Genomic DNA, 15859 nt, shown 5'->3' on the forward strand with positions numbered 1-15859 from the left:
GGATCTGTGTAGTGATAAGCGTGAATAGGACTGCAGAAGGAGAGAATTTCATCGCCTCATGTGAAAGTATTAAAAGAGCCAAGTTTAGAACATGTTTCATCATTTTTTCCCGCCATGAGTTCAAGGAGAAATTTGCTATCAAGCTAAGAAGATCACCAGGCAATATTTCTCATTTACTTTTAGGGCTGTTTGGTCGGTTGTCAGTAAGCTACCGAAACAGTACCGTCAAAAAAAAGTTACAATAAGAGCGCTCTTACTGATAGCGATCTGAGTTTTCGGAGCTGGCGAAAATAAGATGTTGCCATTTGTACACTTATTTTATGCGCCGCCGCGCCAGGCAATCTGACAAACTGACACACAGGGCAACAATGCATTGAGTGCGAGCTCTCAAAACTCCTACAAGGTGGGCTGTCAACGATATCATCGCCATTGTCGGTACTGCCACCAGTTTCGGTAAGAGTTAGCATTCCGGCAAGAATTCGTTTGAACACCCCTATTCACACTGGTGCATTTCTACACATCTAGTATTCTCCGTCATAACTCTCTCAACACTTTTCTTATTTGAAATTCATGGTTATTTTAGTTTCAACTCACTGGATAGCTAATATGCAAACTAAAATATTCACATTTTGACCTCTGGAACTATCATTATTTACCATGCAATTTTCTGACCTCCACATTATCCAAATTAATTGTCAGTTAAATTGTCATGGTCATTTTTTTTTTTCTTCTTTTTTAGAGGAAATCTTAAACTAAAGTGATTTTTACTTTGCTTCAGGATATGATAATAATCAAGAAGAAAAACAGGAGGCTTGAGTGTGAACTCTATTTATTGAATAGCTTTATTAAAGATATATATATTCATATATAATTATATATACTATTGTATAACAAAGTAGATACCTACACAACAAAATCAAATATACAATGTACAATGTACAGTGCTTGTCACTATGCAACACTATGTACACATCACTAATATTCAAATTACTCAACTAGTCAACACTTAACCTCATATTTTTGCAAGGCTAAACAATCAGAAAAATGCAGCTCAGATGGAAATGCTTGGGTGGATATGATTAAAATTTGCAGAGATCTGCCGGCGGTTTGAAATTTCTAAGCAGGAGGTTATTACACCATTCTGAGCAATTTTAATTGGGAAAATCTTTCATTTCTGGCAAGAGTGAGTAAAATGACCTTACAATAATTCCTCAACGAGCTTCATAATGTAGAATACAGGACTAAACCAAGAAATTCGGCGCAGGCTAGATTTTGATAAATGATGTTGCTAATGGCATTTTGGGTGCGATGAGCTTTTAAAATTAAATTTTCTAAATCCCAATCTCGAGTAAAACTGGGCTGAAATATGAATTCTTTTGTAATTTAATGCCATATCAAGTAGAAATGTTGGAACGTCTTCTTAATGATCAGAGGGATATCTCTCTTTATTACAAGCTGGGAAGATAAGACAGATGAAAAGAGTCAAATTCTGCTGAATGACAACAGCATGCAACAGCTGAGTCTACACACACACACAGCAAAAAACCCACACTTCCATTATACAAGGCATATAAAAAGGCCAAAAAATTTCCTTTCGTGCCCTGCTTTCCTCGAGATTGGCTCCTAGAAAGTTCGATTTTAAAAGCTCAGAAGGTTGTAAAGAACATTATATCAAATAATTTAAGAATTTAGCAGGTACCGAATTTCTAGGTATTGTGTGTGTGGTCCTCTTCTCTGATGCAGCAATGTTGTTGATGGTTCATTTCAAGTTAATGAGATCTATGAAACTAAATTACAAACAAATGCTTTCTTCATTCTGCAAATCTTCAACTTTATCTACCAAAGAGTGTGAAAAAAAACTGATTCAAATCTTTTTTACATCTTCATCCGATGGGAATAGAAGGAAGGAAGTGCGAAACCATTCTACATAGTCCAGGTGGTTGATTCTGCCGACTGTCAGGATGAAGTTGCAGAATCAACGGCGCCTGTTGTTGAGTACGTTTGTCACCGTCCAGAAGAGTAAACTCTTCCTGAATAGGTGTGATCACGAACTTGGACTGTGCATTAAAATGTAAGACATTTTCCAATTAACTTGGAGGAAATTCAGAGTTGATCAGGAAAACTTACATCTTTGGAAATGAAAAATAATCAAGAAGGACTAGAATGTGAATAAAAACATACTGGACTTAACAAACAAACAATAGAAGTTTGATGACAAGTAATTCTTGTTTTTTCAGCAATGATTGAAGGTGAAATTGAAAACTTGAATACCTGCAATAATTGATAGTCAATTCGGTGCATTTAATTCTGGAATCGTAAACTGTACAAAAATTGTAAAAAAGAAAACAAAAAAAAAATTGGAGACATCCTAGTAGCATCATCTGCCGTCTACTTTTCACAAAAAATTTTTGGTACACATTAACAGATGGGAATGTACATGATATATACAAAACATACAAAAGAAATATTTGTTGAGTAGTGTGCACAATTCTTGAGCATTCCTCATTATTTTTTATTTTCAGAGGTCAGAGTCAAAAAGTGGTCAGAGAATCGAACACATGGCAACTTACTGTGCATGAATTACTTTTCAAACTGGTAAAGTTGGAAAGTCTAAATTTTTTCCTTACTTGCTCAACTTTTAGTGTTCTCCAATCCATACAATTGAACAAATGCATTATGCAGCATTTGCTAATTTCCAGTATTCTTACTTTTTCTTAAAAACTTAAAAAAAATAGTGAATTAGATTTAGAAAAAGTGGGAAAAAGAGAATAATAAATGGGAAGTGACAAATGCATAACAAAAGAAGAAATGACACATGCAAATGGCAAGAGATATTTTCTCTTGTGGTAACAAAGCATGATATTTTCTAACAGGGAATACCTTGATTGAATAATTGTAAGCCTGCTCACGAGGTCTCTACGCGGTACATATAATCCGTTCAATGTTCAAAAATATAATTCTGTAGTAAATTAGAAAAATTCAAAAAATGTTAAATTAGGTAAGAATTACCTATCATGAAACATATTAACTTTATAATAATCAAATAAATCTGTATTGTTAGCTGATCAAATTAGACCTCTTCTCAGCTTAAGCCTTAACTTTCCAAAAAATTTGACTTTGAGTTGGAATTTCTTTTCACAAAAAAAAGAAGTTAGATAAAGCATTTCGTACTGTAGTATTTAGTTACAAAATTCCTCAGAGACAGTATGATGTCCTTAAAACCATCAAAATGTGGACATAATTTAATCTATGACAACAGAATGAAATAATTGAAACGACTGATACAAGATAGACAGAAAATAGGCAAGAACAGCACAAACTGAGAACGTAATATGGGACAATGCAAGGATCTGAAAATTTTGCGCAACAAGTTTTAACGATTCTCTTCACTAGTTAAAAATGACTAAAATGATGGTAAATTTACTGCTTCTAGATTTTACACTATTTTCTTTCTTAGTACACTTTTACATGTTTCCTAGGTCAATCTTCCATATTTTTTGGACCAGGATGACTAGTCATGTTATTAAGAAGAAATAAAATTACAGGATTAAATTGACGCCATCTAGTGCAGTAAATTTCAAACAAATTCTACATCAATCTTTGTACATAATTCTCCTGTAAATATCTTATAATAATGCCTTGGTTTTTAAGTTTACATAGAGTAAACTGGTATTCAAAAAAGTTGCAGGACAAAAATTACTAGAGGAACGCTCGCTTAGCGAAGACAAGTTAGGAGGGTATGTACCAGGTATGTTCATAGATGGATAGGTTATATTTTGACCGAAAGTCAAGACTAAATTGATCTAATCTCATACTTCATTGTATATGAAAAAAAGAAGTATGTGCGAGAACTTGTTAGTAATATTGATCAGTAGAGATTACTTATCTGATTGAAGGTACTCAACTGCTGACATCATAGTGATTTGTTTGTAGCTAAAATAACCTTCAAGACAACAAAGAAATGCATGGATTCCTGGGCGATTCATTAGAATCTACTTAAATATGGGATGATATGAAAAAAAAGATATGTTGATATGAAAGACATGCAATTTCATGGAAGAAAAACCAAATAATTTGTACACTATCTTTGTGTGGACGGGTCTGGAAAAAAAGACTGAGGTTGAAACTTTTGCAGAGATGAAGAAAAAATGTAAGTTATTCGTTCAGAAAGGGAAAAAACACAAAAGTTACATGAATTATTAAATGGAATAGTTCAGAATATCACGCAATCAATTTTTTAGTTAACTTCTCTTAACTGTGTTTATATGATGAGTTGACAGGGCAATCAAAAAAGGAGGAGAATCTGTTGAAAAATTTATGGCAAAGATAATCGTTCAACTTAGAAGAAATTCAACAATTAAACGAGAAAAGAAGGCAAACATGAGGCTAAAATTAATGAAACTATTAGCTTTTCGAACCTCAGCATATGGGAGGTATGATATGACGCCAGAAGATATGAATACAGAAAGGAAAGGTCCCATTGACATTAACAACTACCTATTATTATAATGATCTTGGAACATTCAACAAAAACAAATACAAGATGATAGAATACGGCAATTTTTAATTACTGTTGTAGAAAAATACACTTACTCTAATCAAATATTTGTGCACCAAATGATTAAAATAACACGGACTATGAGAAGGTGGTTCGTCCGCAGAGGAGCTATCTGCACAATTGTTACAAAAGAGGGGCTAAAAATTTGTTACGTAAAATGTCTTAGAGATAGCAACCAAATAAGGCAAGAGATTAAATAACGCCTATTTTAAAGACTGCGGTTACAGGATGACTGATCTTTTTTGGTCAAGGCACCAAAAGGAAAGAGGAAACAGCATTCAATCTAGATGCACATAAGCAAGTTCATGACACTTCCACTGCAAATCACATCCACACTGCAAGGCAGTGTCTAGTGTGGTTCTCTAGCTGTTATAATTCCGATACCAGTGCATTCAATGCTTGACTTGGGAGCAAATTAATTCCCTTTCCCTTTGACTACCACAGTCTATGGAAAATTAAAAATACTGACTTCTACAACGCAAATTTTCATGAGTCACCGCAGACATGACAACTTTGGACGAAAATGATGAAAAACATTGTTCTTAGGAAAAACCAAAAAAATTGATATAAAAATAGACATGATACAGTAGTGAATGAAAACTAAGGTCAAACCTCACTCTTCTTCAAAGTTAAACATTTTGTGAAAAAGAGTCAGTTTAGTCCAGTCACAGTTCAAAGACAGAAAATTATTGGTTCAGTAGAAAAACATAAAAAGTTAAGAGTGACAAAAAATTTGCAGAACTGAAGTCAGCGCGTTAATGAAAAATACCCTTGGGACTTTGCATTGAACAAATCACACTAAAAATTGCAAATATTTTGAAAACGAACTTTTGGGTGCTAAGATTCAATAAAAAGACTTTTCCTTGAGGGGCATCTTGGATTGGGGGAGGGATGATTTTTAAAAATATTATAAGGATCTGGTACAGAAAAGGAGACACAATATGTAATGGAGGTGAGACAAAATAGTGATATTGTGCTTCCAAAGTGACTTCACAGTAAAAGAGACTGTTTGATGTTAGAAAAATTCCTAAAATGAAAGCATCCTCTGCATCTGATCCTCAGGAAATATTGTGCAAAAAAACTTCCCAGGTCATTTCTTGGTATATTATCAGTCTTATCTGAATTCAAACAAAGACAGGTATTGATAAAAGTAGAAATATTTAAATTTTTCTGAATAACTTAAGTTCTATGAGCAAAATATAGTAAAACATTTTATTTGAATCTAATATTTACTACTTCTTGATGGCAAGATGATGTAGAAAGGTCATGGTTAGAAAAAAAAGTCATAATTTAATCCGATCAATTAAAAATGTTTGAAGATCTAGGCATGTATAATACACCAATTATTTAGTCAAAACTGGTCAAAAAAAAAAAAAAAAAAAAAAAAAAAAAATTAAAAATAAAATGACTTCAATGCCTGGTCTCAAAATCTAGAATTACATGAGTTTCGTTTCTCCACAGTTCCTGAAAAATATTCAACGTAGTAGAAACAAACAAATACTTTAATCAGACATAAATATTACTCAAGTAACATCACAATTTTTCAAACTTAATTTCTTCCTAAAATAAACTAGAGAGTGGCACTATATGAGAGGGTCCGAAAATGTTAAGTTTTCCGGGAAAGGCAGAGGACAAAGGAAGAAACATTTAAACAGCCGAGACTTGTGCATTGTCATCATCTGAAAACAGAGAAAAAGCATTCTGTTAGAAAGGTTGCAAAAAGAGAGTAAAATCGATCATTATAGCTGACAAAACACTTATAATGTAGATATTCCTTTCGCTAAAAAGTGAAGAACATCACTAATATTGTCAATTCACTTTGAGTCTATGACTTCGATGCATAAGATGATTACTGGGTGATTTACAGAGCTTACAAGAATTATTAGGTACAAGCACAGTTAATTGATCCTCAAGAGCATAGACGAAAATACTCATTAGGACAGTTCCAGGACAACTGTCGAGTTAATTATCATGGTCACAAGGCCATTATTCTCATACATAGTGTGTACTTGCTATTACAAAATCGGGTCAACTAAGCATGAACAAGGTAACTCTTCCAGATGCTGAGCCATTGCTTTTGTCATGTTTATCCCATTGCCAGATAAATAGCGTGAGTGAATATTGCTCGTAAGAGCATTTGAGAGTATTTTGTTCCCCTACTGATTACTCTTACTACTATGCGCTGCAGGCAAAAAAGTGCTACGGCCATAGAAGCAAAAATGGGTTAGTTAGAAATTTTTTTGGAAAATCCTCGAAAGTCAAATCCTGCTGCATCAGGAATTAATCGAATTAGGTAATCATTAGATCGAGAAATCTTCAAGATAACTGCCAGAAATCGAATGTATCTGCAGAAAAAGATTTCACTCAGCTTTGATGCCTGGAACTTTAGAAGCCTAGAGCATGGATGTGTGATTCTGACAGCTTGACCAGTTTGCTGGGCTATAAAGAGCAAAAAAAATGCAGTTTGAGAGAACACTGCAATTCACTTAGTCTTTCAACCACTATTTTCATTTAGGCCATTATTTCAGAGATACCCCTTTCCCAGACATCTCTATCTCAGAAAGTTTCAACAGCACTGAAACATTAAAAAGTACTCGAGTGCACTGGTGGATACGTTTTGGCATCAGATTCCCTGGACCACTATTTTGATGACAAGAGATAAGAATGATGATTAAGAAAATTTTCCTATGTTAAGAGATGAGAACGGTAAATGGAAACTATATGACAGAGAATGAAGAGATGGGAAAACCTTACCATCCTCATCATGGTCAGTGTGATAGTAGGAGGTAACGCCCTCTAGTGAATGCGCCCTTCCAAATCGGTTGATCCTAGCTGCCATTTGAGCGGCTACGTTGTATGCTGGAGGTCGACCCCGAATTGGGATACCTGAAAGGGTGAAAGGTCAAAATTAAGGTTCATACTAGATGAAAAAACGACAAAGATGAATGTCAAGAGCATGACGACATTGGTTAAATGTGACAGAAACAGACAACATATCAAAGATCATGCGTCATGATGAAATCTTTCAATTTTCAACATGCTGCGTGCAGTTACGCCATGGTGATAAGAAACTACAACTTAGCTCTACAAGTATACAAGCAGGCAATATTTAATTACTAAATCACAAGAAGAATGAATTCCTGGTTGGTTTTCCTCATCACTCACACTCCATACAAGCTTGAAAATCGGTTTCAAACTAAGGTTTCAAGCTGCGGACTAAACTGTGTTACTCGATACTAGTAAATACAAAAACTATTACCTAGGTACTGACTTTTTACTCTATATCTATTAGCTACAGATGCTCACACATGGAAAAAATACATAAAATTGAAGAAAAAAATGAAAAGGCGAGAAGAACAGCAGAAAATGAAAGAGCAAGAGTTTATGTTAGTTAGAAAATGTATCAATTTGCACTAATTTAGAGAAAGTGGTACAAAGTTTTGAACACTGCCCTATAGTATAGACGAAGAGTATTTATCACCAGAAAGACCTCATTGTATTGCCATTTTTTTTTTTCATACAAGTTAATTAGTAACAAGTAATAACTGCTATCATAATGCCCATTGAAGTTAATGAAAGCGAGTAAAAAAAGAAATTAAGGGAGCAAATCCTCTGAATAGCCTTGCATGTCTAAATAGAATTGAATTTTTTGCAGAATTCAATGCTCAAACAGCAGTAAAACTACGGAAGTTACATTGGAATGCCAATTGGCTGGCTAAGCCATTAGATAAGAAATAAAGATAAAAATCAAGCTACAAGCCAAAAAACAAAGTGTAATGTAATGTAAAATGAATGTAATATTAATCATGTATTTTCTTTAAAAGCGTTTGTATTTCTTTTCACCTGTTTAATTGATCCATTAGTTTTTATTGTACCCAAACCACTGATGAAGATCCATGAGATGACAGGTCGAAAAGTCTAGTGTTATTGTAAGTTTCTTTCTTTTGTCACCTTTTTTTTTTTTTTTTTTTTTTTTTTTTTTTTTTTGGTAAATTGCTTGCTTGCAGTTAGAATCATGTAATTGATTAAATTATATTTTGTTTTTTTGGCTTGTGGCTCGATTTTTATCTTTATTTCCTACTCAAGCTCCTTGTTGAGCGAATCAACCAAGCAAGTACGTACTATGATAAATAAAAAGTAGCTACGGATCTATACCCTTAGAAGAAAAAACTATAATTTTTTCCTCAAGTTTTCATTCGGTTTTTGAGTATCAGTCACGGGGAAGAAAATGAAAAATTACCCACTAATAGCATTTAAATTTTAAGATACATTTTCAGTCCACCACTTTATGCTCGGCAAGCTTGGGTAAAAACTTTACCAAACACAGCCCGCTCCTAGACTGATATTATTTCATCAAAGCTGAAGAAATCTGAGATTTAATTGTTTCAGCTTTCATTTTATCTGGGACAAAACTACACTAAAAATCGACTCTTGATAGCTTAACAGATTTTTGACATGTTTCCGATGTATTTTCCTCCTCTACTTCCTTTGAGAACTTGGTCCTTCATAAGAATCTATGGCATTAAGTTTATAATCAAAAGCCTTCTATCGCATCAGGCTTACCGTGACAAGGAATGGAGGGCAGCACTTGAACTGCATGTGGAAATGGAGGTCGAGGGCCAACATAGCCTGGCAGCAATAAATAACAGAATGAGAAAGAATTAGAAGAAACATATGAAACACTTTCAGAGAACAGAAGAATACTAAGAGTTTAAAAGAATAGAAGGTAAAAATAAAGAATGTGGTTTGCTATCCTGTAAACAACTGCACTGAAATAAATTGGATTCATCGAGAGAATTGTTTCCATGGCAGTTTTTCGTTGTGTTGAGAAAAACACTCTTTGCATCAAGGCAGCAACTGATTCCGCCAAGTTGAGTTTTAGTTGAGACAACAAAACGTTTTTGTCTCAATGAAATTTTTATTTTCCTTGACATAACTGAGATTTCATTATGGCAAAGCATTTTTAGCTATCACACTTAAAATTCTTCTTGGCGTTAAGTATTAATCACTTTCTTATGGCAACCAATATTTTTCTCAGCACAAGGAGTCACTTGCCAAAAAGATGGAGCTGGTTTTCTCTTGTGCGAGGACTGTAATTTTTCTTGGTGTGGAGGAATTTTGAGAAAAAGAAAAATTGTCCTTGAAGATCTTTGAAATTTGCGGTAGAAAAAACTGAAAGGCTCTTTTAACTAGATCCTTTGAAAGTTTGGAGAAAATTTACTTTGTACCTCTGGCCCGTCTCCCATAAAAGTAGTAAATCCTCCATTCTTCTCATCAAATTCATGCCTTCAAACCACATGCAATAAACATGCTATAAGGTGCGAGTTAACAATCTTTTGAATAAAGAAGGATGGAAATGGATGGTTTGTACACGTTCAAATTTTTTTGTGAGATTGCAAGATAAGCAGAAATACATCAGAAGAAGTTGCAGTGTTTCAAGAAAATTATGTACTCTAAATGAGAAACAGGAGGGCTAATGAATTGACCTTCAAGGATAAATGTTCGGATGCAAAGAAAAAAAGGACAGAAAATTAATTAAAAAACAGACACACTCTACAGTGCTTAGCCATGAATCGAACGAGAGCAAAAAAGAGGGGAAGAGTTTACATTCTACTAATAATTAAAAGTTGTTAAATAAATTCCTCCTTCATCACAGCAAATGATAAAGACTAAACTAAAAGAGCAGTGTTATTGGTTGATTAGATCGTGATTATTGTATCATGTTTTTATTAGGTGAAATTCCACATAGTGAGAGTGCTGTTGTTGAGAATAAAGACATGAAAATACTTAATTTCAGCTTAATCTAATCATTTACTCTAATAAAGAAATCATTTTGAAAATCGGCCTTTTAATCACATAGACTAGGGTAAAAAAGCGATACAAGTGAAATTATATTAGCAAAATTGGCATATTCAATTATTAGTGCAATATTACAATGGATCACTAGACAAAGTATGAATTTCAAGCTGTGCTACATACTGTCCCTTCAAAATTTCAAGAGGAGGGCAAATCACATAACTGAACGTCTAGAAATCAACTCCTAACCATGATTAAACTGGTTAAATGGCAAAAATATAGATGATTTCATTTGTAGAATCTAATTTCCATTTAATTCGTATCAGAGGTACTGGTTAATACTTCATCCAGGAGTTGATTTTTAAACTTCTGTGAACTGTTTTTCACGTAAGATTTTGAAGAGAAAGCAAATTAAGTTTTTGTCTACTTCAAACCTTGTCTGGTGGGTCATTTTCTATGACTACAATATTTATTACATTGCCAATTATCAACAGCAGAATCTGAATGCAATGGATAAGGTTGAAATAAAAATTGTTGTTAACAGGTGCACTTTGAAGGAGGGGGAGAAGGGGGGACAAGTTGTTAATGAAGAAAGAGACCTGTCTCGAATGGAAGGAAGACTGATTGAAGTTTAGATTACAAAGACTGTGAGGAGCACACTACAAAATGAGACGATTGAATGTATGAGAGATAAAGGTCATTATTGACCTTTTCTCAGAGAATCACGATTATTCATGTCCTAGGATTGACCCACTTTGAATGGTAGAACCAAACTTTTTAAAGGAAAAATTTGCTTTAAATCAACAGGAAACTCCTTTAAATTAAGTTGGGGAAAAGTAGGGAATACGGTTGACAGCATTGGGACTGAATTCATAAAACAAACGTACCAGGTGGTTGCATCACAGAATGGCGTCTCATTTGTGAGGGCGGCGACGCGCCGGTAACGGTCGTTTCTACAGAGCTATTCGAATGGGAATCGAGCTGGGTCGAGTTGCCAGAATCACTGGAGGTTACTGACCCTGGGGAAGTCAAACAGAGTGTAAGGTAAGCGAGTGCAAGAGAAAAGTTTTTGCCTGAGTCCATTAATTAAGATTCTATTACAATGATCACATAGATATTTGAGAACAGTTAAGAATCTTAGAAATTCTCTGGAGAGTTCTAGCAAATAATTTTCAAATCTATCACAACTATATGTAAGTTGTAATTTTCAGAAATTAAAGTTAGTACGTTGGCATCAAAAATTCAGTTGAAGCGTTAGGTCAAATGACAAGGAAAAAAATGGATAATTTACTAGAATTAGGGGCACTTCATTTAATATCAAATTTTTGCATTTTTCGAAAGACTACAAGTACTTTTACCGCAGGAACATTCTTTATTTCATATGTACTCAATATTTTGCTGCTGCACTAATGACTTCAGAGGAGGCTCTCATGAAATGTAGTTTGAAATAGTCTTTCTGAAAATGCATATTTTTGCCAACTGAGCTTGTTCTCAGAGTTTGGATGAGTTGGAAGAGGAAAAATTCCTCATTTAAACATTAGAAATTCCTACTCTTCATAAAATTTGATCTGATTAATAGTGATGGAAAGTTCAGAATTTAAAAACAAAAAGACAATCCTTATCATATCAACTACGTCCTTTTTACTATTCCAACTTATAGGACCAACTTGCGTTGATCCTATGGTCCAGGTGAGAATTTTTTTTACAGAATTTAATGAGTCTTAACTGAAAAAACGATAGACGCCTCAATTCTACATCTCTTGTTTGATGTTTTTTGCACAAGTTTGTGTATATCATTGAATTTCATTGCAATCCTGTCACTTAATGCTTTACAACTCACGAGCAAATAACTACACAAAATAAAATTTGGAACTATCAAAAACTAGTCCATCTTAAACATGCAACCACACAGAGAATCCCAACCCTCTTGACATGAACTTTACCCACAATAGCTAAAGCTAGAGCCTGGCTCTTAACACACAAAAATAAACCATGTCCCAGTTGCCCAAACACAAAGAGGGTTGTTCTAAAACATAAAAATTAAGATCCTGTACCAAGACATGAGCAAATTATAAACAATACGCTCTCATACACATCTTCAACCTTCAAGTTAGAAAATGTCACAACTGTTGACAGCATTTCTTTTACAGTCGTCTAGGACGGTAACACTCGAGAGCATTTGTTTCAACTTGCTGACACCTTGGATTGATGACATAAGCATGCATAGTACCTGATGTCAATGTTTTTCTAAGCGGAAGGTTAGAGAGACTAGTGACGCTTGAGCTTTCCGCATTCAGATCTACTGATGAGAGGAGCGGAGGGGGGTGGAAGTGGGGGAGTACGCCACCACTAGTGTCGCTGTGCGAACGCTCGTGCGTGTTCACTCCGACCCCTGTGATGCGGCGCGGCGCTCCTGGGCTTGGCGATGGCGGAGGGTGCCGTGGCTGATGAGGCCTTGTTTTACCCGTTTCACTAAGAGAGAGCAACTTGCGAACAGCCTGCGGCGAAGCTGACCCTAGCATTTCGGAACAAACACCCATGGTTAGCTGGCGAGATAATGGAACAAAACCAACATTTGGTCTCGTAAAATTCACTTTTTAATTATCAGCCTGCTCTGAATGCTTTGCTGATACTTCTTACTAAACGGGCAAAAACACTTTGATAGATTCTTTAAAGGTCTTGAAACTATAGGACGAATACCAGAAAAGACAGAAGTAATATTTTTATTTTGAGCAATGGACACAAGGGTGCATGGGGATTAATTTCTGCATTTTGTCATCTGATATAATATAAAACGGTTTTATTAAGTTTTGTCTAAAGAAAAAAACCTTGATTTACTTTAACAATGAGTTTTTCTTCAGGACAAGACTGTTAATTTTCAGAAGGGTAGTTGGTACGCTGAAAAAAGCTTCATTGAATATTGCGAGGTTTAGCTAAACTGATGAAAAGAAATTTCTTCCTTTTTAATACTTTAAAAAATTAAGATAAATATTTATAAGATTAATGTACATTGACAGCGCCAACTTCACACCATTTCATAATTTTTCTCAAAACTTTTTCTATTTAGAGAATGGAGATAGGGATTATTAATTGAAGACACAATTCTCATTCAGAATGTACTTAGGAGCTCAAATTTACTCCTGAAATTTTCTCCAAGGTTATGATTTTCATTATGATTAAAAAGTCTTTGGATCGAAAGGACAGAAACTGAAAGTAAGTAAAGTCTTTCTTGTTCAGGCTGTTTCCGATCATAAATAGTAAACGCCAGATTTCAGTTCTAACCTTTAACACAGAGGTTAAAATCATAAGATTTTTAATGCAATGAAAATTTGAATATCTTAGTCCTAAAACAGCCTATAACCTTTATTTTGCTAAACATGAATATTAAGAAGTTGCTGTGTCAATGCAGGCGAGTTCCTAATCATCATGAAATAGGGTATAGTATTAAGTCACCTCTGTGAGTAGTTACTACGTTGAGCAATAACTGTAAATGAGAGAAAATTAATTTTTTTTTTTTTTTTTTACTGATTCAAGGATGAAAATTATTATTAGAGGGAAACTTTAACTTACAATTTGAATTATTAGTCATCGTAAAGTTCGTATAAATCTATAATGCCTATTTGGGTAATACTGAGTTTAGGGATGATAAATGAAATTCAAAAGCAAATGAACTGGTGATGAATTAGTGAACGGACCTACTACCCAACCCCAAAAAAAGTACAACACACACATACACAAAATATTATGCACTAAGTAACTAAATCACACAAAATAATTGACATTACTATGCTCAGGTTAAATGATTGAAAAAGAAAGGATAGAAGGAGAAAGAGAAAGAAAAAGAGAAAGTACCAACAAAGAAAAGACTGCACATTAAAGATATATCCCAAATAAAAATTTCTTTTTTTCTTGATCATTTCAACTCGGTTAAAATTTGATTGAACATGGTAGAGTATAAAAGTAAAAAAAAGTTGCGATTTTACACATCCAATTCAAGAGAAAATTTAATCTTATTTTTCTTCTTTTCCTCTTATTTTGTTTAGGTACAGTATTAAATCATCAACCAATACTTAAAATACCTGAGAATTGTTGGAATAAATTCGTGGAAAAAGAGATTTGTTCACATTAAGATTACCATTTACCAACAACGCCATGTATTTTTCTGTGTTTACTTGTAATTGGACTTATGTCTGACATTTTTTTAATGCTTAAATGAATATTTACAGGAAATCTCCCTAAGAAATTGGAACCAAAATAATCGAGAAACATAAAAGGCATAATGTTTTTGGAAAATATAAGCTTAGATAGATACCCTTGGCACACAAACTCCTGTATAAGACTCCCTGTCAAAAAAAGCAACTTTTGACTGTCAATTATCTTACATACTTTTCCTCATAAAAAATGGTACAAAAAACAAAACAAAAAAAAAAAACAAGAAACCCAGAAAAAGCACCCAAACTGACACCCTTGAATGAATATATCTACACATTGACTGCAAGGTTTTCCATTGTAGTTTCTCAATAATATATTGTATTTTCTCGCTTGTTTTCCTGGCCTTCAATCAAGCCAGGTTTTCAGGAGTGACTGAAAAATGGTGAGACAGTCAATGTGCCTAATATTGGACCATTATTAAAAATCGCCTATATTGACACTTCATTAGGGGGAAACCACAGATATATCCCAGAATGGCCTCCCAATTTCCCAGCGAGAGCAAAATGGGCAAAAAACAACACAGACACGGAGAAATACATCTCAAACTCACCGAATTTGGGGGCTCTGTTTTTCCTGCCTTCGCTGGTGGAGCTGGTCGAACTAGTCGTGGAGAGGGTGGGTGATGGGTGTCGCTTTCGAATGGGCACGCTTCCTGGCGTCGGCCCGAGGCCGCTTCCACTTCCGCTCCCTTCGCATTCCAGCGACAAAGCGTGTAGCTTGTCCTCATCTACCACAACTTTCATTTTGTTCAAGTATGCTTTAACACGCCGCACCATTTGGGCCTGAAAAAATTAATTGCAAATGAAATTGTTGACATTTCATGAAGATAATTCATTTCATCAACTTCCGGCGCTCTTAGAGAAATTTCAAAGCCTTTTAAACGCATTAAATGGATTGCATTCTGCAAAGAGGAACCAGGAGCATTGCAATGTTGCTAAGACTGTGCAGTTTCTTTTGTCTTGGAAGAAGAACTTCATTATCTATAAATTGTTTCTACTTTATTCGATGAAAACTGTAAATTTGGGACAAAAATTACCATGTAAATTTCATATTTTTTCAGGATTTCAATGTTTATATTGCAATGGGTGAAGTTGCACAATCTTAGCAACATTCCAATGCTACTGGTTCCTTTTTGCAAAATGTGATCCAAATGATACTTTAACTGAGGCAAAAGCATTTTAGGCACTCTGCTAAAAAAATTAAAATAGTCCACTTCATTAATGCAGAACAACTGAGGACAAAATTAAACATAGCTCACCAGGATGATTAAAAAATTGTTGAGAAGTAAAAAAC

At 34.4% G+C, this 15859-nt stretch overlaps 1 protein-coding gene across 8 annotated transcripts in view; it reads right to left on the bottom strand.

Moving 5' to 3' along the window:
• Positions 1 to 812: 812 nt before the first annotated feature.
• Positions 813 to 15859, bottom strand: part of PDZ-GEF (PDZ domain-containing guanine nucleotide exchange factor) — a 227190-nt gene continuing 212143 nt past the window's right edge. For 3 of the 8 annotated variants that reach the window (XM_019047035.2, XM_019047030.2, XM_019047036.2), the window contains 6 exons: positions 15117 to 15348; positions 12585 to 12869; positions 11242 to 11373; positions 9122 to 9187; positions 7313 to 7444; positions 813 to 6237 (listed from right to left, as the gene is read on the bottom strand). In XM_019047035.2, the coding sequence (XP_018902580.1) occupies positions 6206 to 6237; positions 7313 to 7444; positions 9122 to 9187; positions 11242 to 11373; positions 12585 to 12869; positions 15117 to 15348 (879 nt within the window). In that variant the 3' untranslated portion in view covers positions 813 to 6205. The remainder of the gene's footprint in view (positions 6238 to 7312; positions 7445 to 9121; positions 9188 to 11241; positions 11374 to 12584; positions 12870 to 15116; positions 15349 to 15859) is intronic. The other 5 variants (XM_019047033.2, XM_019047031.2, XM_072298871.1 and 2 more) reach the window with 5 other exon arrangements.

This window comes from Bemisia tabaci, chromosome 3 (assembly GCF_918797505.1).
Source record: "Bemisia tabaci chromosome 3, PGI_BMITA_v3".
Lineage (NCBI taxonomy): Eukaryota > Metazoa > Arthropoda > Insecta > Hemiptera > Aleyrodidae > Bemisia > Bemisia tabaci.